The 26,922-nt window shown below is 31.3% G+C and overlaps 1 protein-coding gene across 3 annotated transcripts in view; it reads left to right on the top strand.

Annotated features, from left to right (window-relative positions):
* Positions 1–26,922, top strand: part of LOC124362184 (facilitated trehalose transporter Tret1-like) — a 35,816-nt gene that overhangs the window by 1,488 nt on the left and 7,406 nt on the right. Inside the window, exons 2-5 of one of the 3 annotated variants that reach the window (XM_046816456.1) lie at positions 3,279–3,491; positions 5,385–5,420; positions 21,998–22,077; positions 23,476–23,799. In XM_046816456.1, the coding sequence (XP_046672412.1) occupies positions 3,433–3,491; positions 5,385–5,420; positions 21,998–22,077; positions 23,476–23,799 (499 nt within the window). In that variant the 5' untranslated portion in view covers positions 3,279–3,432. Of the gene's footprint in view, positions 1–3,278; positions 3,492–5,384; positions 5,421–17,539; positions 17,669–21,997; positions 22,078–23,475; positions 23,800–26,922 lie in introns of those variants that run through there. The other 2 variants (XM_046816458.1, XM_046816459.1) reach the window with 2 other exon arrangements.

Raw genomic sequence — 26,922 nt, 5'->3', positions numbered from 1 at the left:
TTTTGTTTATGCAGGAGAAACTTGGTGACAACTACAAGAACAATGGTAATAAATATGCAAATATTGACTAAAAATTATTTTATAAACAAAGAAATCTTTCAAAACTTGTCTCAGAAGTGAGTGCATTGCCAATTATCTTCCAGAATATATGTACTAACGAGAAACTATGATTATTGATGGAGATCCATTCGAGAATTTTTCTAATACTATCAAACATGTCCATCCTGTGAATTAATAATTAATATTTACGTTAATACTTTGCGGCTCAAGAGTACTTTAAGTACAATTTAGTTATTTTATACAACTTAAAAAACAAATTCATTTCTTTCACACATATAAAAATATATCTTCTCTACAATAACATTTTTAAAGCCTAAAACTTAATTCAGTTTTACATCTTCGTTTAAAATCTATTCAAAGTAAAAATGTGTTTGGAAACAAATTAAAAATTAAAATCATGTGATTTGTTATTTACTAATGGCGGCAAGAACAGTGACGTACGTGTCTTCTTTCTTTCACAAGTCTTTATTTGTTTACTACTCTCTTACTGCAGTGTATTGTGAATTAAGTTTACAATGGATAAATTTGTTACCAAAATGGTGCGCTTGAAAATGTATGATACTACATGTCAACCTCTGACAATTATTGTGTCATCAATTGCTTCGTCACCTTCAGGTGAGAACCATTCATAGCCGAAACCTGGCAGTCCAGTAAGGTAAGATCATTTCAAAAGTCTTGGTTGATCAAATTTACATGGTTGAATATAAAGCATCTACTGAAAGTTTTTTTGCAAAACCTGCAAAGAGGCAGATGCTACAAATCTATTACAATTTTCTTCCAAAAAACTAACAAGTTTCATTTTGTATTCGTACTATTGATGATTCCGTAATCATCAACCAGGGCTTTGTTGGCTTTTACGAGACCCCCAACACTGAACCACAAACTCTGTTTTGTGTTTAAAAAGTCGAGGACAGTGCTATGATGGTGCCTTGAATATCAGAGGTAAGTTAAGAGGACTTAGTTAGTTTTGGATATACAAGCAAAAGCACGTTATGTACACTGCACTGCTCACAGTTTAAACTTGGCAGTTATAGACAGTCTCCGCCATCTTACATCTATGAGGAATATTATTTATGGCTTAAACCAAGGACTTAATAAACACTGTAAGGGAACCTATCAAAAGGACTTTTCAGAAGCATATACGATGTGAGAGCGCCAACGACCGAGCTAGTCTAGAACCCCTTTACCCGATTTGATGAACTATATGAACTTTAGTAACTTGAGAATATTGAAACACTTTGAAGAACCTTTAGAGGTTTTGTTAAACATTTTCTGTAGACGCCAAAACAGAGGCAGGTTACAGATGTGCAGGCTACCTGAGTCAATGTTACAATTCAAGACTTATTTCTTTTTAGATCTTTATTGCCATGCAATGAACCCAGTAGAGGATGGCGATGAAAAAATTCAGTGCCGTCATCTAAGTGTTACTGATCTGGAAAAAATATGAGGGCTCAATTTGTATATTGAATGGAAGGCGTGATAGTTTTGAATACTATAGGGAATTGCGTAAAACTTTCACAAATTGATGATTCTTCACTTCCTTGGAATTGACATATACCAATAAGTATGAAAACAACGAAGCCAGCTCACCACACACCTCCAAAACTCCAAAGAAATTCTACAAAACTATTTACATTAAAATTTGTGAAATGGTGTAATCTTACATTATTGAGTGGTTTGCATCAACTGGACTCACACAGGTCATTGTTGTTGAAAAAGTGTGCTTGCTTTTAGTAAATTGAAAAAACTGAGTTTTTCGGAAATGATCTAGACATTGAGAGACTGTGCTTCTTACACTTGAATATGTTACCTGATGTAGCTAATAAAAAACAACTGGTATTAAAAAACATGTGTGATGTAAGCAAGTACATTACACAAAAGACTGCAGTTGGAGAAGTGTTATGTAAAGTAGTGAAGTTTATTAAGCTTCTCCAAGTAGTTCCAATCACGACAGCAATAACATTGCTGTAATAACAGCTGCAATAACAGCAAGGGTCATTTAGCACCCTTAATGTCTGAAGTGATATCTCTGATCAACAATGGGACAGAAGTGATTGAACAACATGGCTGTTCTTCATGCCCACCAAGATATTTTGGATGAATCTGACCAGTCATCAGTGACTTCATATTCAGTAATCATATTTCTATAACTGTGCAACAGCAAATTTTTATATTTTATTCTTGTAATGATAGTTTATGATATATTTCAATATAATTTGTCATTTCAGAGCTATATATTCCCTGCTCTTTAATAGTCTATAACCATAATTATTACTGTAAATTAAATTAGTTTTTTACAGAAATACCATACGTGGTTATTTCAAAACAAAAAAAATGTGTCAGGCTTGTCAAGTTTCCCGGAATGTTGAATTAACGAGAGTCGAGTTTTCAGGGTTTTTAATGTTGATCATATGATTAAAAACTCACTATTTTTTCATCTAAAATTTAGTGAATTTCTTGTGGCAAAACCACCGGTATGGGTCCCCCCAATATAAGTCGGCGCCCTTGGTGACTTTGAATTTTATCAATTTGTAAGTTATTTGACTGTTTAGAGCAATTTTCTTACATTTTTAAACATCTGGGAGCTGTTGACAATGTGCTATCATTGCATGGATGAATAACCAGGCCATGGACATCAGCATTGTGTTCATATAGAGGTTCAGGAATATATAACATCATTTTAGCATGTTTAAAATATTTTTCAGCTGTGTGCAAATTTAAAATAAAATGTGCAGGAATATAGTTTACTGTTTCAAACATTTAAAATTATTCATGCAGTGGATAATAAAAGTATAAAAGTATTTTTGTATAGTATGTTAGCATCTGAAAGTCTACAGTTAGTAATAGACTAAATGTTAGAAACAAAGGCAGATAAAAATATATTAGATTTAGAGCAAAATTGATAGTAAAGTAATTATTTTTTAAATTTCTCAAATCATTGCTAAATTGTTAATTATTTTAAACAATTTGTATACAATATTGTTTTATTGTGTAAATGTGTGCATTCGCTCTCCTGTTACATGATGAAATATTTTTATCAGCATTTATATTTATTCATTTTCTTATAATCTACTCTACGATGCTTTTCGAGTCAAAATAAATTTGTTTCTTAGAAACTAAGTCAAGAGGTATTTTTTTTAGTTGAAAATACAAATTTTACAGAGTGGAAATAATGTAGAAAGCAAAAATCAGGGACCTATGACTCAAGTTGTTTACAGACTGTGCCATGTGAATGTCAAGAATGAGCCCACTGTTGGCACTGGCACTGACAGTGGTGAGCAACACACAGTCACCATTGGAGGGAGAAGTGGTGGTGGGGGTGAGGTGGCTAGACTGTAGACAGCAGACTCTGTCAGTCAGTTGTGAGCCACCATGGAGGACACTCAAGACATCGAGCAGGAGTCCTTAAACATTCACACAACACAGCTAACGTAAGTACAGAACACTTGTGTCAATTAAATTATGACAAGTACTATTTTTAATCAAAATTGTCCACTTTTTAAACATTGTAGACAAATGTAAAATACTGCAATTTAGTCTATTCATTGAGAATTTTTTAGTTGCTCATAATATCTTTAATAATACATATTATGACTTTAAAAATTGTTTATTTGGGGATAAAAATGCTTGAAATATAGAATAGAAATTAATAATATCTTACTGTGGTATTTCATACGAACTACTTTCAGAAGATTTTCTCAAATTCATAAAAAAATACTAACCGAAATATAAAAACCTTTTTACTTATTAAGAAAATGTATGAATACTGCAACTCGAGGTGTTTCTCAATTTTTTGTGTGAATACTGCAACTCGAGGTGTTTCTCAATTTTTTTGTGGTACATATGAATATATTTTGTTTTAAATGTATTTTGTTTTAAATGTATTTTGTATGATAAACTGTATATAAATGCCCGTATTGTAGCAAACTTAATTGAATTAGTGCCTAGTCAAAACTGAAACATTTTGATAAGTGGAATGAGCTGTCTTACTTAGGTGCTAAACATTAAAAAGTATAATTTAACATGCATAATAAGACAAATAAATTAGATAAATATACTGAAATTTAGTATAACAAGAAAAAATTGTGTGTCAAATCCTTAACCAGAATTCCAATATCAAGTATAGATGAAACACAAAACACAAGCGATTTTCTAGTACACAACACAGAATCAGAAGGAGAATATACATTTGTTCAATGAAACAGATTATAAACAGATGAAAACAAGATGTACACACTCATTGAAACAAAAATAATCATTACTTAATTAAATTAAAATAAACTAAAGTCAGTTGTGCAGTTGTGTGCACTGATAGAGTAGGTTTGGCCACAATAGAAACTCTATATTTTCTTACACCTTTTAAACAAGCTTTCCAAAATTAATAGTTACAGAAAAAAAGAATAATTGTAATGGCTGGATTACAGACGATATCAGAAATAAAAAGGAAAAAAATTGGATCTTGAAAAACTATATGGAAAAACAAAAACCAAAAGCTTAAAAGTGAAAATTAATCAATTAAAGAATGAGGTTAAACTATAGAGCAATAATGGCAGAAAATCTTTTTTTTATAAAAAAAGTTTGAAATCTGGGAATAAAAATAAAACTAAAACTAAACTAACATAAAGGATTATAAAATCTGAAATCATTAAATTGTCCAAAAATCTAACATTAGTGTTTTTCATGGTGATAAAATATAAATTTGATCCAATTAATGTGCGGAATATTTTTAATGATTATTTCATCAATTTAGTTGAAAATTTCGCAACACCAAATTTCCAAAACCCTCCTAATGAAAACGCACCAGCCAAAAGCCTATTGGACACTTTAAATATTTCAAAAATTTTTAAAATCAATAAAAACCAATTTACAAGTTAGTGATGGCTTTTTAAAATATATATACTAGTGGAATCTAATTAAATACCAATAAGTGTGGTTAAACAATCCATCTCCTTCATCCTTCAACCCTTAAACCCTTAACACATATTGTAAATTCACCCTTGATACCTGGGCTCTTCCCATGTAAATTAAAACTGCTAAAGTAATACCTATTTTCAGTTAGGGTTTTAAATAGGTATTTTTTAAGTTTTAGAAACTGATACCTGAAGAATAGAGGATATTAATTCTCAAAACATTGTTTTTTCAGTAAAAATGATAACTAACAATGGTAAATTTTTCAAATTCCTTAATTCTGTCAATTTTTTAAATCATTCATTGACAATCATAAACTTGCTAAACAGGCTATTCTGTGCATAAGAAAATAGTTAATAACTCTTTCTTGGATTTAAAATCTATGGCAAACTCTATTAATATCTTTCATTTGACAGATATAATACTTTCAAAACAGCTGATAGCAGTTCAAGGTAACGTATTTTGTATAAAATGTGTTGCATTTTGCAGGGAAAGTAATGGTAACATTTCTTGAATTTATTTTGTATTGTTTTGTTGGACTACTGTAATAACTTATTCTTTTGTGAGGTTCGGTGAAGAACAATGGGATGGGATTCTACTTAAGTGGATAATTTAGTTATAATTACTAATATTAATTTAAATAGTGAATGTAAATTGAACAGTTTAACCTTCTAACTGGCAATCAACGGATCTTCCATTGTTTACTGTGTGTCTCAACTCAACTGGAATAAACTAATATTCTGTTGATTAGCATTGCTCGTTCTCATCACTTATTACAGTACTTATATGGTCGAAAAACAAATAATTTATATACCATTGGAAACATGAACAGCATGAATAATGTGATGTCTTTATTAGTTCTTTTATCGTAATTGTGACGTCATTGACAGTTACCGAAACTAGGCTAGTGGCAATTAGTTCGTTCATCCGTTCATTGTAACTATGTCCTGCAAATTGTTCAAAAATAGGATGTCGGTTAGAGAAAAATCAACTGCCAGTTCTAGGGTTAACCCTCCAAGTGCTAATTAAATTTTTCCAAATGCTGAGCCATTTTTGCTATATTGTGCATACTTGCAGATTTGTTTTTCTATACAATTTGTTTTTAAACTAGACCCTTAGTATTGTACATTATTTTTTCAGGAAATTAAGGGGAATAATATAAATATAAATTAAATCAGTTGCCATTATATAAAATCTGTGTATTGGTCTTCTTTTTGTAAAATTTGCAAATATATTTCTTACTTTTACTTAGCACTTGTGTAGATCACATACTAATAAATCAAAATTCATTATATAAAAAATATTACCTATTCATTTGTGATCAGACATAAACATTTCACCATTATTTCAAAAGATAAAAGTAGGTTATATATATATATATATATATATATATATATATATATATATATATATATATATGCATTAAATTCGTATAAATGGCAATAGCCTTATTTAATTTAAATTAACATTGAATCGTGAAAAGTACTTGCTCCACCAGGACTATTCAAATGTTTATTGAAATATGTATATATATATATATATATATATATAGCCGTATCTGTCACATATGCGTTTAAATAAGCAAACTAACATATGATCGGAAGACCAAATACCTGTCAAACGACTTTTATTTACATTAAATTGTATAAATGGCAATAGCCTTATTTAATTTCAATAAACATTGAATCACAAAAAGTACTTGCTCCGCCGGGAGTCGAACCCGGATCTCTCACTTGCCGGGTGAATGTGCTACCATTACACCACAGAGCGCTTACTTTTTCCGATTCAATTATTTTGTATTTGGCCGTATCTGTCACATATGCGTTTAAATAAGCAAACTAACATATGATCGGAAGACCAAATACCTGTCAAACGACTTTTATTTACATTAAATTGTATAAATGGCAATAGCCTTATTTAATTTCAATAAACATTGAATCACAAAAAGTACTTGCTCCGCCGGGAGTCGAACCCGGATCTCTCACTTGCCGGGTGAATGTGCTACCATTACACCACAGAGCACTTACTTTTTCCGATTCAATTATTTTGTATTTGGCCGTATCTGTCACATATGCGTTTAAATAAGCAAACTAACATATGATCGGAAGACCAAATACCTGTCAAACGACTTTTATTTACATTAAATTGGGATATAATATTATCCTGTATTAATTTCAATAAACATTTGCAATCACAAAAAGTACTATAAGATGGACAATTTGTCGAACCCGGATCTCTCACTTGCTTGATATGTGCTACCATGTACACCACAGAGCGCTTAGATTTTTTCCGATTCAATTATTTTGTATTTGGCCGTATCTGTCCAAGGAGATTTTTTTAACTGGAGGAAAATAACATATGATAACAAGGAAGACCAAATACCTTCAAACGACTTCTTTTTCTTAATTGTACATGGCACTAGCCATGGATTTCAAAAAATTGAACCCATACAAAAAGTACTTGCTCCGTCACGGGAGTCGAAAAAGCGGTTGGTATCTCTCAGTCTTCTTATATGTGCATAACATTATTATACATTGATCGCTTACATTTATCAAATTACAATCAGTATTTTGTATCGATTATGTTTCACATATGGCGTTTAAATAAGTCAAACTATTTACGTCAGTTGAGCGTCTGTCTTTCAAATACCTGATATATATATATATATATATATACATTAAATTGTATAAATGGCAATAGCCTTATTTAATTTCAATAAACATTGAATCACAAAAAGTACTTGCTCCGCCGGGAGTCGAACCCGGATCTCTCACTTGCCGGGTGAATGTGCTACCATTACACCACAGAGCGCTTACTTTTTCCGATTCAATTATTTTGTATTTGGCCGTATCTGTCACATATGCGTTTAAATAAGCAAACTAACATATGATCGGAAGACCAAATACCTGTCAAACGACTTTTATTTACATTAAATTGTATAAATGGCAATAGCCTTATTTAATTTCAATAAACATTGAATCACAAAAAGTACTTGCTCCGCCGGGAGTCGAACCCGGATCTCTCACTTGCCGGGTGAATGTGCTACCATTACACCACAGAGCGCTTACTTTTTCCGATTCAATTATTTTGTATTTGGCCGTATCTGTCACATATGCGTTTAAATAAGCAAACTAACATATGATCGGAAGACCAAATACCTGTCAAACGACTTTTATTTACATTAAATTGTATAAATGGCAATAGCCTTATTTAATTTCAATAAACATTGAATCACAAAAAGTACTTGCTCCGCCGGGAGTCGAACCCGGATCTCTCACTTGCCGGGTGAATGTGCTACCATTACACCACAGAGCGCTTACTTTTTCCGATTCAATTATTTTGTATTTGGCCGTATCTGTCACATATGCGTTTAAATAAGCAAACTAACATATGATCGGAAGACCAAATACCTGTCAAACGACTTTTATTTACATTAAATTGTATTATTTAAACGCATATGTGACAGATACGAAATACAAAATAATTGAATTGGATAAGCGCTCTGTAATGGTAGCACATTCACCCGGCAAGTGAGAGATCCGGGTTCGACTCCCGGCGGAGCAAGTACTTTTTGTGATTCAATATTGAAATTAAATAAGGCTATTGCCATTTATAAATTTAATGTAAATAAAAGTCGTTTGACAGGTATTTGGTCTTCCGATCATATGTTAGTTTGCTTATTTAAACGCATATGTGACAGATACGGCCAAATACAAAATAATTGAATCGGAAAAAGTAAGCGCTCTGTGGTGTAATGGTAGCACATTCACCCGGCAAGTGAGAGATCCGGGTTCGACTCCCGGCGGAGCAAGTACTTTTTGTGATTCAATGTTTATTGAAATTAAATAAGGCTATTGCCATTTATACAATTTAATGTAAATAAAAGTCGTTTGACAGGTATTTGGTCTTCCGATCATATGTTAGTTTGCTTATTTAAACGCATATGTGACAGATACGGCCAAATACAAAATAATTGAATCGGAAAAAGTAAGCGCTCTGTGGTGTAATGGTAGCACATTCACCCGGCAAGTGAGAGATCCGGGTTCGACTCCCGGCGGAGCAAGTACTTTTTGTGATTCAATGTTTATTGAAATTAAATAAGGCTATTGCCATTTATACAATTTAATGTAAATAAAAGTCGTTTGACAGGTATTTGGTCTTCCGATCATATGTTAGTTTGCTTATTTAAACGCATATGTGACAGATACGGCCAAATACAAAATAATTGAATCGGAAAAAGTAAGCGCTCTGTGGTGTAATGGTAGCACATTCACCCGGCAAGTGAGAGATCCGGGTTCGACTCCCGGCGGAGCAAGTACTTTTTGTGATTCAATGTTTATTGAAATTAAATAAGGCTATTGCCATTTATACAATTTAATGTAAATAAAAGTCGTTTGACAGGTATTTGGTCTTCCGATCATATGTTAGTTTGCTTATTTAAACGCATATGTGACAGATACGGCCAAATACAAAATAATTGAATCGGAAAAAGTAAGCGCTCTGTGGTGTAATGGTAGCACATTCACCCGGCAAGTGAGAGATCCGGGTTCGACTCCCGGCGGAGCAAGTACTTTTTGTGATTCAATGTTTATTGAAATTAAATAAGGCTATTGCCATTTATACAATTTAATGTAAATAAAAGTCGTTTGACAGGTATTTGGTCTTCCGATCATATGTTAGTTTGCTTATTTAAACGCATATGTGACAGATACGGCCAAATACAAAATAATTGAATCGGAAAAAGTAAGCGCTCTGTGGTGTAATGGTAGCACATTCACCCCGGCAAGTGAGAGATCCGGGTTCGACTCCCGGCGGAGCAAGTACTTTTTGTGATTCAATGTTTATTGAAATTAAATAAGGCTATTGCCATTTATACAATTTAATGTATATATATATATATATCAGATGAAAGACAGACGCTCAACTGACGTAAATACATTGACTTAGTGGTTACAGCCATTGAAACATAATCGATAAAATATACTGATTGTGTAATTTGATACATGTGTCGATCAATATATAATATTATGTTATGTATCAATATAAGAAGACTGGAAATATACCAACCGCTTTTTATTATTTCATCAAGTGACGGCAATAAGAGTGTATGGGTTGGCATTTTTTGTAAATCCATGGTAGTATGTAAATTAAGAAAAAGAATGTTTTAAATGACACCTTGTTATCTTTTATTTTCCTCCAGTTAAAAAAATCTCCTTGGAAGCTCATTTAACAGTAGTAAAGGAATAAATCTATGGAATTTTATTCACAGTATATATCAAGCATAACATTAGACTATTAACAAATTGTCCATCTTATAGTTCCTTTATTTTTGCAACGTGTTTTGTTAATACAGCGATAATATTACGTATCCCTGCATTAGCGTTTCATTATATATCAAAATAAAACCATATTAAACAACACAATTGCACATAAATAAACAAAAATATTTACATAGACATTCAAATATGAAAAACCAACATGACGTAGTCGTCACATGATCGCATGTATGGTGATAAGCAAAGGCAGATACACACTGTAATCTGGTAAGCAAATATACTGTAATTCAAAATTATTTTAGGGCTAATTTATTATTTTTATAGCATCAGAACTGGAACCACTAAAATCTGTAAAATGAATGAATCTAGTTAATAGCATTAAATCCTAGAACTTAAAAATATCATCACTTTTAAGAATTTGTGAGGACTAGATTATGTTGTTTTATTTACACTTGCATTTGAGAACTTTTCCTAATTTTAGAGAAACAAGTTTAACAAATCCAAAAATGTTTTGAAAATTTGAAATTTTAGTGTTTAGCACTCTTTTCTTTACAATTTCTTCTTTTTGGGGGGATTATAAAGTTTTAATCATGTTCTAGTTGTGAAATAGTTTTCTAAAAATTAGTTAAACTCTATCAAGCAACAAAATTTTGAATGTTAATTAAATGTAGAAACAAGAAATACTAGTAATTTTCTAATACTAGTAAATTCAGTATACAGGACGAGTTTAATGAAAGGAGGATAATCATTTTGAATGAGGAAAAGTTTCATTCAAAATCTTATCAAATAGAATTTATTATTATGTACTACTGTCAGTGTGGTCAAAATGTGCCCTAGAGAATGCAGTCACCTTAACTAGTGTGTTCATATTAAACAAAGAAACTGGGGAGACTAACATAAATATTCAAATTATCCGTACATTTCATGTAAATAATATTTACCTAATAACATCCTAAATTAATACAATATTTATTTAAACTTTATATATACCTCTTATTTACAAATTTATTTGTCTGGTTATAACATATGCCAAATGTTTGTTTAATAGAGTTAGAATCTTGATATAATGCTAATTTTATGAATAACATTAACAAGAAAGAAATCTCAGGTATAGAATATCTTAAATTGTTTTATGAGTTTCAAATGAATAAAAGTCACTTCAGTATTAGTTGAGGTAAATGAAACATTTCTAATTCTGTCTATGGTATAATAACAATAATTCAGTCTGAAACATTATGGGTCAAATCTTGTTCTCTTGTTGGCCCATCAACAAATAAATTAGTAAATAATATTCTCTTCTTTCTGCGCTTAATTTGAGGGAAATGTATCAACACTTTTCCTGAGAAAATAATAGTGTAGTGCACATACGAGTATGTTCAATCATTCTACACATCTGATCAACTTGTCAACCAGTTGTTGTTACACATGATTCCATGTTATGATAACTGATAACTGACAACGTATAAGAGTCATAAGATAAGTGACTCTACATTGCTGCTTCTAGTATGAATTCATTTCAAAACACATGGTATGATTTTCATATTCAGTGTCTACAGCTCAAGATGCCATATAAGTATAGTATGTCACTTTGAAAAATGTTTTAGGAAAATAGTTATTATTTTTATTATTTAGAATAACCTATATGAACATATATTTTGCTTGTATTGCTCTCAAAATGTGCCATTTTACACTCTGGCTACAAATGTGTGGTCCCCTTGTGATTGTCGAAACACCAACATTCACTGGCTGTAGTAAAAGAACAATTTTATAGTAACCTCAACTTGAAATATTCAATAATGATTGACAGGATTAGGAAGAGTTCACAGCCTGTTCAGTGCTACTATCTAGTAGACAATAGTACAACTACATGGTCTCTAGAGACGGTCTTTTATAAAGACATGATTGTGGTACCACTATTTCCGCTGATTAACATTCATCATAGCATCATAATGGGTTAACAAAAAGTACAAAATATAAGCTACTTTTGTACATAATTTCTATACATATTAAGAAATATTGTAGTGGTTAACAATGTTTTCAATTGCTCCTTAATACACGTTTGCTCAATTCAACAATCCGTTCACTGTTGTTTTAATCTTCTTATAACTGCCAATCACTCTACCTAAAAAATTCATCAGCTTCAGAAAACTCCCGAAAAACATTGGCCATTAAACTTCTCAGCATACGGCCATGACTGTTTGTTGCTAAATTTACTTTTTTTAGTAGATCTATTTCGTTTGTTTTACACTTTAAAAGTCAGTTTTATTTTCAGGATTACATATTAATTTACTATGGTAGTTCTTGTATTATTTTATTCTTTGAATTTTATTTTGAGGTATCATAACTGTTTGTAGAATTTGAGGTGGTAAATTGACAATAACACACTACAAAAATATCAAGACATTTTACTTTCTTAACAATGCCAGGAAACAGGAATATAAAACACAAGTCACAGAAATATTTTGTTGTCTACTGAAACCATTATCTTCAAAAATAATAATAAACTATATGGTACAAGAGTATCTGTGTGTGAATTATTTTTCTGTATTAACTACTAACCACTCACATGCATGGGTGGGAGTGGTAACTTGTAGTACTAGCTGTGTATGTCAAATTATTAAATAGAATTTAGTTGGTTTGATAGTAAAAAACAAAGTTTAAAAACACATGTATGAGTAAATAAGAGGTAAATACGTACCTAGCTAAGTCTTCCTACTCTAAGTTTTATATAGGATGACATATTGACTGATATCTCAAATTAAACGTGTCGAGGAGATAGAACCTCCCTCGGCCAGAAAAGCAGTGCTCAACTATTCTATCCAAAATTAGTACTATATGAACAAAGGTAAAAATCTAACTACTATTTTGAATGAAGTCAACATAGTTTTTTTTTTATTTAGTTGTGTCTCTCTTTTTTCTAACAAGTGTAAATGAAGAGTGGGGGAGGGTTTTCTAACAGTGTGTGTGTGGGTGTGCAGGTGTGATCCAAGTCTCTCTCTACTTATATTGGTTAATTTTTAATTAGAGTCTTTGTGATTGCTCTTTTTTATATACATTTTTTACATTACCTTTTTAAGTCTTCAAATTTTATTCCTACATAAGTTATATTCCTTTCAATTTTATATTTTTTATTAACTAAATTTACATGTAAAAGGAATTTTGAAAGTAACTCTGTTATTTAAAAATTTTATTTTAAGGTATTGGTGAAAGAAGAACAATCTTTTTAAAGACCTCTAAATTGGTAACTTTTACTTATTATTTACATAATGGTACATAGTATAATAAATTATGCAAGTGCAGATTCAATACTGATTTTGAAAGGTGTCAACTTTGTTTTAGTTTACCATTCATTATCTTTACTGTGGCAGAAAATTTTGCTTTTCGATACAACAAAGAAGAAAATGTTTTGTTTTTATGGTTACAATATGAGTGACTAATTTTTTTCACATAAACAATTTTCTTTAAAGTCTTGGAGTAGCCCCCATAGGCATCACCCCTCCTCTGAATCTGCACACATTATAACAGAGACTATGATGTCTTAATAATGGTAAATGAGGAGATCTGCAACATAATAATCAGGTGACATAACACTTACATTGTGCGATATCACAATTTATTTATAGTGTAACACATGTTTTTGTGGGCCAAGAAATTTGATTTAAGTTTTGAAAAAAAAGGTGTACTAAAAGATGTATAAAAATATAATATTTCTTCCGGCACAGTCGGAAAAGGGAGATTAATGTGTGACCACCATCTGGAAATATACAAATTAAAATTTGTTTGCATATTTTGCATACTATAAATATAAAAACCCTTATTAGTTTTTAAGGTTGATTTGTTCAACATTTATAGTATTTGACTCTAATGGTTGACATGTTAATAATCTCGTAACACAATCAAAAATTTATAAACTCCATCATCCTTTCAAGATTAAAATGATTATAAACATATAAAGTCGTTTCTAAAAATATAGACTTACTTTGGTCGCAATTTACCGAGGATTTAATAGCACCTGTCTGTTTTGGCCTGTGATGCCTCATAGCTAAGATAAGCCTCTGACTACATGAGTGGACAAACCACCACATATTGTCCGCTACATTTATTGAAACCATTACCCCTTATTATGCTGAGTACACAAGCGGTTCAACCGCCTGACTAGGGCGCATCAATGTTGTGGACTAAACATAGCGGCAGCAAGCGTTACTCGCCCACATTCACAAACACCCCACCTCCCCTCCTCAGAGTGGGCAAGTTTATTGCATCTTTTTTAGGAAAAAGTGAAGTAGTTTTTGACTAATTTGTACGCACTGGTGTTTTGTATGCTGTGTTTGAGTTGTCTAGTTCGAGTCATAAACCATTCTTTTTCTAAATTTTAAATGGCAACTTGAAGTTTAAAAAATGTAGTCGTAAGAGATATAAGAGTATAAAAGTTGTGTAGAATTTAATTTGTTGTTTTTTATCTATGTTTGAAATAGTTAAGATAATTTTGCATTATACATGAGAAATAGGCCAAATGTAAATAAGTTGAACAAACAACAATGACCAAAGGGCAGACACGTAATCTTTCATTTTCTGTCAATATGTATAATATTCTAACAATTGTGGATTTTCATGTTGTTGTTTCACTGAATTGGTTCATTAGGTTGTATTTACATCTAGAATAGTTTTATAGAATAATTTGTAATAAGTTTTGTAAAATATTAAGTTAGAAATTAGTGTTTATTTTTTTATATCAAACTCCACACAAGACAAACTTTCGTCACCTGCCTACTATCCCTGATTTACCTCAGTACAACTTTCGGTTTCACACACTGCATTCTCTATCACGTTTCCTTATTGCTGATTCTAGCCAGTGATATCGATGAAGTATTATTTTATCGAATGTAACTCACCGGCTCATTCATCAATAGACCTGTAATTATTACCTTACTACATAATCTCGTATGCTAACTGTGCAACTGTTTTTTGTTTTTGGTACCTTGACCAAGAAACCTGATATGAAAGCTTATTACTGTAACTGCATAACATTGACCATAATTATGTGTTTTATTTATCTGTTTGCAGAATAAGTTTAAACCATTTTATGACATCCAAGTTGCCATAAAAATCAAACTGCTGTACTATATTTTGAACAGTTTTATTTTGATGCATTATCTTTGTTTTTGTCCTTTATGGGGAATTAAATATGGAAGATTGAACAGTATAAAATGTGTGGAGACTGTTTTTTTTCGTTATCACATGTATGCACAGTGATTGTCACAATCTGTTCCTCTAGAGTGGACTTTGACATCGATCAATACGAACCATGCTCTTCAAGCCACACTGCGAGGTTTTGCTGAACTTTACAAAATGGGGTTCACCAGTTTGAATTTACCAGGTGTTTTACAGTTACTAGTCAACCTGTCTAGAAAATAAACATTTAAATTCACCCTAAATTATTGTTCAGCAAATTTCTAACTATAATATTATCACATAATGTTATAGTTCAACATATACATGTTACAGATAAAACATAGTTGTGAATGTGATTGTAACCTGTACAAGAAAACATGTTACAAGTTCTCTGTGGCGTTGGATGATAATAAACTAATAAATATGTATTTTAGTTATTAAATAATCCATTTTTTCTTTAAAATCCCTTTTATTTGAAATAATAGTTTGTGTTAACTGTTACTAAAGGGCTCCAGCGAACCGTAAAATCTCAGTTTTGTTCTTGTTGAAAAATTTTATTTGGATTAACAAGCTGATTTTATATTTTACTTCCCTACCTGTTATTTAAAGCGGTGTTTATATTTAGAAAATGTAGGATGTTTTCTAAAGATTTTATTTGTTACACTATGTCTAGCAACTGCAAAACCATAAAGAGCGGTTTATAATGAGAAAATCATGTGGTAGCATTATTTCAAGTAAAAATCAATAAATTTTAGTTGAAATTGAAGAGATGTCACACAATCATATTAATGAGGTCATTAGCTTCAACAGATTAATGTAAGCTGTTGAACAAAACTTGTATAGTAGATAAAATGTGACCTGCTGACATTACTTGTAACCTACATAAAGTGTTAGTATTGGGTCATAGATAAAGATACAAATAACAGGTCACTAAACAGTATATGTATACTTTATTGCCAATTGTTTATTTCTATCCAGACTCAATATTAATTGGTGTTCTCTGTTATTTGATAAAATAAGAAACACAATAAATTATAAAAAAAGTTTAAATAATTGTTTGGTTTGATTTTATTATTATTTTTGTATTCATACACAATAGAATCAGAATTTTTTTAAATTGTTATTTGTTAATCTTACATTAAAATAGTGCAATAGATGTCAACAAACCAAGTATTTGAATTAATGGTGTAATTAATTGGGAGGAGGTTGAGGGAGATTAATTATTTATAAAAAACCCCTCCTCCAAAAAACTTTAAAAGTTCTAACAATATATGTATAAACAATCCAAATAGTTTGAAATACTTAATAAAATGTTTAACTTTGAATTAGCCCATTTTAATTTATTTAAATTAAGATTTTTTCCATATCCCCGGGAGTGGTGTGCTCTTCAATCAGATTCATCTCGCCTTCCCCCTCCCTCCCAAAGTTAAGTCCTAGTTGCATCACTGATTTGAAGTACAGAACACCATGTAATAAACGGTACATTATATCCTTAGTTTAAAACGTAGTAATGTAATGAAACTCTGAACAATGAACAATTTAAGTTTAAACCTAGACGTAAAGGCCCCATCCTCTTAGATCAAGCACCACTGAGATAAGTTATTGAAGTTCTCACATAAAACATGAATAAACCAATACCATCTCTATCTTTTATAGATAGTTTACATAACTACATTATATAATGATTTATTTTATAGCAAAATTTAATTGCAAGCAACTACAGACATTATTTTCCATTATGCCTCAATCCATATATTTCAACCAATTTTCAAGGACCAGGAAGAGCCTTCAGGCATTAAATTTGTATTTTTGTCTGTCTGCCTGTCCATCCGTTTAATAACTCCTTCATCCAAGGATACAATATATTGATTTTGTGGGCAAAAGGTCAAAATAAGGTAAAAATAAATTCAAACATTTTTACAATGGTCTTATTTATGTGATGGCATTGAGAAAATCCCTTAATAAATAAGCTGATTACAAAATTAATACAATCATATGACATTTTACATTAAATACGTAACTTGCAACCTTATCATGTGGTTTTATGTACATAAAATGCGCGTTGACAAGTCGTCATGCAGTTGGTACTATCTCGTGGCCAATCTTGAACTATTCTAAGTACATAAGAAAACGATGCAGACAAAATGAGAAGCAAATATTTGTGTGTATTGTTTTTCATTGTGATTGTTTTATTTTGCTGAATACTGTCAATATTTAACAGGCATCTGTCAGCTGGTTGCAGTTATGGCAGGGTGGGTAATAAAACTGTGATATTGTCCTACTGGGACATATTTATGGATAATTACGTTAGTAAACTTGTTTTTCTTTAGAGAAGTGTATGATATTGTGATATGTTATCTCGAAGCTATAATAAATTGCCACAATGACAGCTCAGGATACGAAATCAACTGCTGGTTAGACAATGTTTCTTTGTTTTTTTGACTGCAATAAATAAATTTAAGCATAAAAAGGCTAATTAAATAACAAAATTATTGTATTAGATAGAGATTTACTGTGAGTTCCATTATGAACAGGAAAAATCATGAAGAACTGACCAAAATTAGCTAAGATATTGTGGCTATACTAAACCTTTGTGTATTTATACTAGCTTCACTCAATAAAGCTGCTTGAACAACCATGTTAAAGGGTCAACAATTTATACACTATCCATTGTACTGTCTTTAAGAACATTTTGAGCATATTCTATAAATTGTATAAAGAATTTTACACAATTTAACCTGGCCTTTATAAAACCTGGTTTTTTTGTTCTGGAATAAATTAAGTGTAAATGATTAATATTAAGACATTTCCAACTTAATTATAACCACTAATTTTGTGTTTCTGTAGTGTTCATTTTGTGAAATGTATCTTTTACGTAAACAATACTTGTTAATTACAGTAAGGATATATATACTTCAATAACAATCAGTCTAATGCACATTAAATGAAGGACAAATTAATACCCTGTCTTCTTTTTTGTAGCGATAATATTTTCTCTGTAAGACTACCATTACCTCATTAGCATATACTGTAAATCTGATTTGATATTAATTCAGGGTCAGTAAGTTTCCACTGTGATTTATTGTATTAGTGAATTATAGTCAAGTTTTTCTTTAATATCCCTCACTATTGGTAATATCCCAAATGGCCTTGGGTCTGTTTCCAACTTGTTCAATGTATGCAGTACTGTTTCCTGCTTTACCTTATTTACTTGGATCTCGGGATTTCTTGAATTGGCAGTTAATCAGTAACATCATATGATAACTATTACACAATCATTTCTCTCCATTTCTTATAAACACAGTTTTATTAAATGTTACTTCATGGGTTAGTTCCAATAAAAACATGTTTATTTGGCTGAATGAAGAAACAGAGGTTTTTAAGTAACGAACGAGTTTGCTAAAACTTGAAGTTAATTAAAATTTCACTAAAAAGTAACATATATATTTCAATTAATGTTATTGTACTTGTAGCCAATATATAGAAATTTTGAGTAAAATGAAGTCCTAATAACTGATAATGAATTTAACTTCTATTGTCAGCACATGTGCTCGGTTTGAAAATTAAGTTTTTAGTTTAATTTTGAGTTTTTCTAAAATACTTTAATGTGATTATTTGAACATAATTAATGTTTCACTAACAAATGTAGTGTTGTTGAGTTATTATGTAGATAAAACCACACAATATGAATTATGTGGACGCAGAAAGGTACCGTTCAACAACGTAATCAGGATTCAATTGCCACGGTTATACTTTATAATTTTTAATAGTAAATATTCTGTAATAACCTGAATCACTCTATTGTATTTAAAATGTTGTGCCATTAACAGTTTATTCTATTTTATTGTTTAACAATATTTTTTTAGTACATTTTCTCATTAAAAAACTACATTTAGTGACTCGTTTGAGTTTCTCAAATATTCCGTTTCATAGGATGTATATATTTTTTTTAATTGCCAAATAATAAATCCTGATCATTTTAAATGCCCTTTAAAAGTATTTAATTTGTTTCTTCCGGATCTTTATTCCTTTATAATTATTCATTCTATATGATCAACTAATGTCACATCGTAGCATTGTTGCATTGTATGCTGCACTTGCTTTGAGCGTTGTAAGTCATATGTAATACAAAAATTCACCTTTTTTTTGTCCACTTAACTTCTTTAGTATGAATAAATTAGTAGTAATAATTGTATATTTGGTTTGTATTGGTTACAAAATTGATACCTGTATTAGTTTTTATGGAAAAGACAGATAACATTTTTATTTATTGAACCCATGAAAGTGATACATAGCTTATTACTTGGGATCTTAAAGCCTACTTTTCTTCAATTATCAGGAGGAGAGTCTATGACGAGTCAGTCAGTTTAACTACTACAATAAATTAGAAATAGCAAATATCTGGAAATGGTTTATGAAATTATTAACATATTACTAATGTTTGAGTATTATATAACTTTGATTCTTCTCAGAATCTTCACCATCTTTCTCAAGTTATAAATTTTTTATTGCACAAGAGAGTGTAATACTGTTCATTCAAAAGTAAATAATTGCCAGAGATTCCAGTTATGTGGTTATGTAATATATTTATCAACTCATTACACCATTTATCTTCAACTGCAATAAATGGATAAGACCTGTGGCAGTCAAGGGCAATGTTCCCGCAGTACCAAAGTCGTCTATCGTTATATATTTATGTCATTGAGTTAACATAAAAATCTTAATTTACCCCATTCTACATGTCTTATACTATAATTATTTTTAAATTTTGTGTAACAACTTTCTAAAAAATATTTTGTAAATAATATTTGTGTATAGAATTTACCTAAATGGTTAATGAAGTGAGGAATTGATCAGTATAAAAAGTAAGTTAAGTGTTATTTTTTAATTCAGAATTATACACAAGGTTAGATGCACACCAGACTAAATCAGCGTAGGAGGCTTTGTGTTCACCCCACAGCAGAGAGCAACTCCCCCAATGGATCGTTGGTACCATTTTCAATCGAAGTAGAGGTAATAGATGTAGAGTTTGACACCAAATTTCAACCCTCTAAGTTAACTCATTCAAAAGTCATTGTGTATACAGATGGACACACAAAAGGACAAAAACCTATTTTCATCATCAAATTGTAGGAGAAACTCAGCTAAACTTAGAGGCTAATTTTAAATACTTGAATATGTTTTCAGGGCACAATCCTTAAGGTGCAATCGCAACTCCCCCAACCATGAAACCTCCCTTTGTATTAAATAACTGTATCACATGTGTTTGATAACTGGAAGTGTCATGATTAGCCTTTTAAATACCTTTTTTACTAATTTGTTTAATCTGTTTTTTCTCGTAATTTAAACTTCACCAGTAATTTAAACTTTCTGGATCAATTCAATCAACAGTTATGATGAGTACAGACAGACAGAAATCGGAGTTCGGCTTTGCCAAACACTCAGGATAATTGTGATTACTAGCTCAGTTGCTCAGGATGAAATCACCAACATTGAAAAACCACTTACATATTAATATAGTATTGTATTGTTTCTCTGTGCCTTACTCTGGTTGTTAGTTGCCTGCACAAATCATTTGTGCAATGTGAAAGTGGAAAGTGTCCCCACAAGGTAAAGTAAATTTTTGAAATAATTTCAATAACTATACTGTTTATAGGTTAGTAAAATTAAGCTTTTACACAGATAAATGAAAACCCTATTGAATTACGGAAAGCAACAAGAGCCATCCTTAAACAAGATGAAAAATGCATTGAAGTCGGTGGAGACACTTTATAAAAATTTACTGCAATTTGGTTGAATAGGTTTAGAATAACTTTTTCAACTTAATTTTACTTTGTACTGTTATGAATAAAAACTCATTTACTCAAATATCTGTTCACTTTGTGTACTTTATTTACACTAGGCGAAGTTTAGAAGAACACTTTCTACAAGTTTTATTAAAAACTTTTATCTGTTTCTTGGTAAAATAATAAAGTTATTGTTGCCCAAAGATGAAAAAATTGTGTTTTTTACTCAGTTTTTTTTAATTTTATACTGGATTTCTCAAAAACCACATAACTTACAGTTTTGGTACCTGTTTTATTCAGTTTATTAGGCCATAAACCATAAGAAACAAATTAATTCGTCCATGCTTGTATACAATTTTTTCATTATTTTTTACATGTGGACTGAGCTCCCACAGTTTCTGCATTTTTGTGAATCACCCTGTATTGATTAACCTTAATTTTTTGTGCATAACAATATAATATCCATCATCGTTACCAATATATGTTTCTCATTATATGCTCTTGTATTTACCAGGTAAAATAGTTAGTACATTTATTCATCTTTAAAATGTAGGTACTATAAAAAAATCCTGTAACTGCTGCATATGTGTTACCACGTTTTATATCTCCAAGCATATGGCATGGTTGAATAAAGATGGCCCCAGCTTCCCTAACACAGGCTAATGTAGGTCACATCTATAATTTTGTCATTAAAAGGTGTTTTAACTCAGTTCAAAACAAGACTTTCTATCTATATTGCAACTGAGACTTTTTATCCAATCAATTCTTAAATGTAACAGTAAATTTATTTTTCAGATTTTTGCCTGATAAATTTAAGGGTTCAACCGATAGGGCACCTGGCCAACCTCGAGTCAAGGACATCTACCCTCAAGTGAGTGAGTATTATTTTTATATTTCTCAATTTTTTTTTATTTTCAATTAAACCTGAAACTGAAGAGAAATGATATAGGTCCAAACAATATTTCAACTTGGTGTGAAATTCTATAAAAGTCATTAAGACTGAAGGTACATACCACATGATCAGGACATGTGAGACTCGTATACATCGGCATATACAAGCTCTGAGAGCAGAGTATAAAATCAGCCCATCAAATAAAGTACAAATTGAAAGCAGTTACTTCTAAGTTAGTCTAAATTTCTATGAAGACTTTAGTTTTATATCAAATTTTCAATGGATGTTGACATTAGAAGAAATGCAAGCCACACACAATGCCACCACTTGTGGAACACACTGCCCCCTGTACTGAAGGTAAGAACAAGATCTGTAAAAATAGGGTGATACAAGATACTGAAAAGCAGGGTTACTAATAAAGGGATGTTTTTACAGGAGTATGGAATATTAAACATTACTAATTAATTATTATCAAAACCTGCCCAAAAAGGATTTTAGCAAAAGTTTTAGGGTAAAATGTAATTTTAAAATAAGTGTATAACTGCTTGATAACTCTGTTTTTGACGTTAACACTCAGAGTATGATAAAATGTTGGCTCATTTCTGGGGGTCTTCACTGCCTCAGTGATCTTCCATGCCAACCATTCTTTCTCATGGTTTTGAAGTGTTGGCTATATCTAATGTGCAGATTGCAGCCAGCTGTGGTCACTTCAACCTCACAAAGATTTCAAATTTTTGTTTCAAAGTTCTGTTAGAAATAATAGGTCTTGTCATGTTCTTTAACTGAGACCATTTCAAAATTCACAAGAGGACACTTGTGTCCACAATCAGGAATTGGTGAAGGCAACGGTACATAACAGTAAGTGGACAGTGACCTATTTAGATTTGATTTACCCATATAATAAACATCAAGACTGTCATAATTGTGCCCTAGGAGTGAGTAATCACACCATCAAATAAAGACAGGAAGACCATACTAATATTATTCTCACAACCACATTCCAATAATTGGAGATGTTTTTAGTGAGTAAACATTCCATGGTTAGTGTGCATTGGCAAATTTTAAAATTTTCCTTTATTCAAAACATTTAACGTTTGTTTATTTATATGTTAACATTTTAGTCTGTCATATTGTTTCTTGATCATAAGTACTTTTGCACTAGAAGACATTTTGATTGAAGGTTAGAATAAGAATGTGTTGTGTAATTATTTTAAGTAGATCATGTATTAAAGTTTAATTACGTACCCGTACTACATAGATTATTCTAATTTTAACAAACAAAGAGTGTGTAATGAGTTTAGTTACACAGAATAAGTTTATTGCATTCGAATTTAGCTATCTGATTGTTGGGAGATAGGTTTCACCTCCAAGTCTGTTGCAGATCATAGCATCCTGTATGGCACACATGCTTGTAATCCAGACTGGTATCACATAGCATACTTTGCAATCCTTTTACCTCAGTATGTTGCAGTATGTTGTATCATAGCACCATGTATTGCTCACATGCTCTTAATCCAGGCTGGTATCAACATGGCATATTCTGCAATCCATCAACCTCAGATTGTTTCAGATTATACGTCATATATTGCTCATATGCTCGTGATCCAGGCTGGTATCAACATGGCATATTCTGAAATCCATCAACCTCAGTTGATGGATGACAACTCCACCTTCCGTATTGACAAGGATCAAGCATCCTGGATTGGTAAACATTTGTTCCTCTATATAAAATAAACTAATTTGACTTTTTGAATACTAGATACATGTACAGAGTGAGTCAGATAAGTGTTATGAAAACTAAACTATATGTTACATCAATAAACCTCTTATAAGGAACCTATTTAAAGACTTTTTGTGTAGTGTGTGCCAAATCAGATCTACAGAGGGTGGCCAAATTATTAGACTAGACTGCTTTTTTTAGCGAAGAATATGAAAAAAACTTTATTTTAACAACTTTGTTACATCTTAGATTACAACAAATACATTTTTTTTTTAATACTTTGTGTGCATATTCTTATTCTTAATTAACATTTGTATTCTATTTGGCATGCTTTGGACCAAAATTTTTACAATTGTTCCTAATTTCCTCATCATGGTGCCACACTTGTATTAAACAGTTCAATAAGTCCTTGTCGAGTTGTAACTTTGTGATTTTTCATTCTTTTCTTCACAATAGCCCACAGATTCTCAATTGGATTCATGTCAGGGCTATTACCTGGCCATGGAAGTGTACTGATCTCTGATTCACGGAGAGAAAGTTTGACACAGTCTTCGCTGCGTGGCAAGGGGCTCCGTCGTGCATAAAAATATATTCGCCATTCGGGAACCACTCTTTTGCTTGGGGAATAAGCCTTTTTTTCAAAACATTCAAAATACTGGTCCTGTCTCCTAGTTTTGTCTACTATATACAGTCTTCCTGGGCCATGTACAGACATTACACTCCAAATCATTACCGACGTTGGATGCTTTACAAACTGCTGAATACAATTTTCGTTAAACTCTTCCCCACATTGTCTACGGACGTACTGAGAGCTCTCATCACTAATCTGGAATATAGACTCATCAGAGAAGCATACCTGGAAAAACAAGTTGAATTGTAGTTCACTGTTGCTTAGGTTAGGTTAAATTAGGTTAATGTTTTGTACGGTACGATAGGCCTACGTAGTAATTTCATCATTATATTGATTACCATAGTTTTAACATTTTAAAAATACATTAAAATAAGCTATAAATGCATGACTAGTATATATAGGCATACTGTAGGTTAGTTTACTTTTTCCCAATCTTCAACTGTGAAGCCTTGTAAGCCCTTAGCCCATTGCAGCCGTTTTCTTGGCCATGGCAGGCGTGATCTTCTGTTTCTTCCTTGGCCTACAAGCCTTTTAGGCCTTCTGCACTCAACACCCTCCTTACAGTTCTAGTTGAAACATTCGCTCCGTACTCATTTATTTGTTCAGTCAATTGTTTTGTTGTATTTCTTCTGTTTCATTGTAGTATATTTTTTAGTTTTCTAACCAGTCTGTCATTTAGTTTACGCTTTCGACCACATTTGCCTACTCGACGTGGTTCGTAATTCAAATTGAGATCACAGGCCATCTTAATTCTGCTTACAGATTTTTGGGAAATACCTAATCTCTTAGCTATTTCAGTCTGTGAATAGCAGTTTTCTTCCAATAGAAGTTTCACTGAAGCACTTTTTCTGGGAGACAAATCAATTGTTTTCCCCATTGCTGGTCAAATGTTTTCAACACAATTCAGAAAAACCAAAATGCACTTAAAAGTTATAAAAAAAGCAGAACAAACTGATTTACAACACAAACCGCTTCATAAAAACACTGTTTGCAATTCACACAATACATAAACAAAACAACTACAAACACAAGTAATCAACATCAATTGTATGCCAAGTTTGAGGTTAGGAATTGCTTATAATGTCCACAAAGAATCAACAGCTGATTCAGTGCTGCCAATGCCATCAGAATCAATACAAAAACATTCAAGCATAATATAAATTGATTTTATACTGTAGTCCATACCAAATTAGGCAGTTTTATTTTAGTTTATACATGTTTTCTAACCAAATTCAAAGTTAAGTCAAAAATGCATTAAACTAATACGTCTAGTCTAATAATTTGGCCACCCTCTGTAGTAATTCTGAGCATATTTTTAAAATTTTATCCCTCAAAAAATTCAAAACGGTGGACTTAAATTTCACCAGTATAGGACTTTTCTTGAAACTAGAGAAAATCACTCAATTCTGATGCCAGAATCAAATAAAGAGCTAAAATTTTCTACAAAAATTTTTGAGTCTCTTTTTATTGTAACTCCAGTGGTTAAACCACAAAATGCTTCCAAAGTCAAAATTGGTTTATCCAGAAAAGTAAACACTAGAGTCTACTCTTTACTTCCTGACAAACCTCATCTCTGAATTAAGTTTATCATCTAAAATCCTCTTGCCCCTGAATTCGACCAACACCCCCACATAGGATGAGTTGAAGACATATTCAAATTATTTGCTGTTATTATTTTGAAGTTTAACATATGTTATGGCTATTTTGAAAATGGTGGAACAATATTTAAAAATTGGGAGTTTTATAAATATACCGTACCATATGTTATAAAAAATATATTGTTTAACCTGTTTAAAATAAAAGTACCTAGTTCTAAATCTGTAATGAATTTCCTTCTACCCACATGACTATATTTTATCATACCAGGAACAAGTATCTGAAGGACAACGCTGGTATTCACAGAAATGTGTATTTTATACTGTATTATGGGGTTTCCGGTTACATGTAATCCACCAACATCATACACAAATAATATTTCTTATAGTGTATCATGGGTCTGAAATGATCCACACATCTGAAATAACCCATGCCAGAATTTAATTCTGAACTTTCAAGGAAGTGTTATTTTCCTTACACTATGAAAAAATGGCAGTGGACCTAGAATTTCATTTGAGGATGGTAATAATATATTCTTGAATTATCACTATTTTTGTATATTAGCACATATAGTTAATTTTTAATATTTCCAAAGAAAAGTATACTCTAGCAAATTGTATTGCCAGTTAAAAATGTGCATTATTATTTGTTGTCAAAGATTAATGCCAAAAAAGTAAGGACCAGTTGCAATGTCTGCTCTAACAATCCTGGTATGTGTTTGGACTGTTACAATAAAAAAATACAAGTTCATTTCAGATTCTTTATTGTACATATTCTTATATAACGGAATAAAAGTCAAAATAGTGTATATTGTAATATACTTCCCCTCAAAATAACTGTCAGTGAATCTTATATGGCAAAGAATTAGAAAGAATGATAGT

Source organism: Homalodisca vitripennis, chromosome 5 (assembly GCF_021130785.1).
Source record: "Homalodisca vitripennis isolate AUS2020 chromosome 5, UT_GWSS_2.1, whole genome shotgun sequence".
NCBI lineage: Eukaryota > Metazoa > Arthropoda > Insecta > Hemiptera > Cicadellidae > Homalodisca > Homalodisca vitripennis.
Note: the sequence above shows the minus strand (reverse complement) of the source record. Positions and strands in the feature narration are given on the sequence as shown.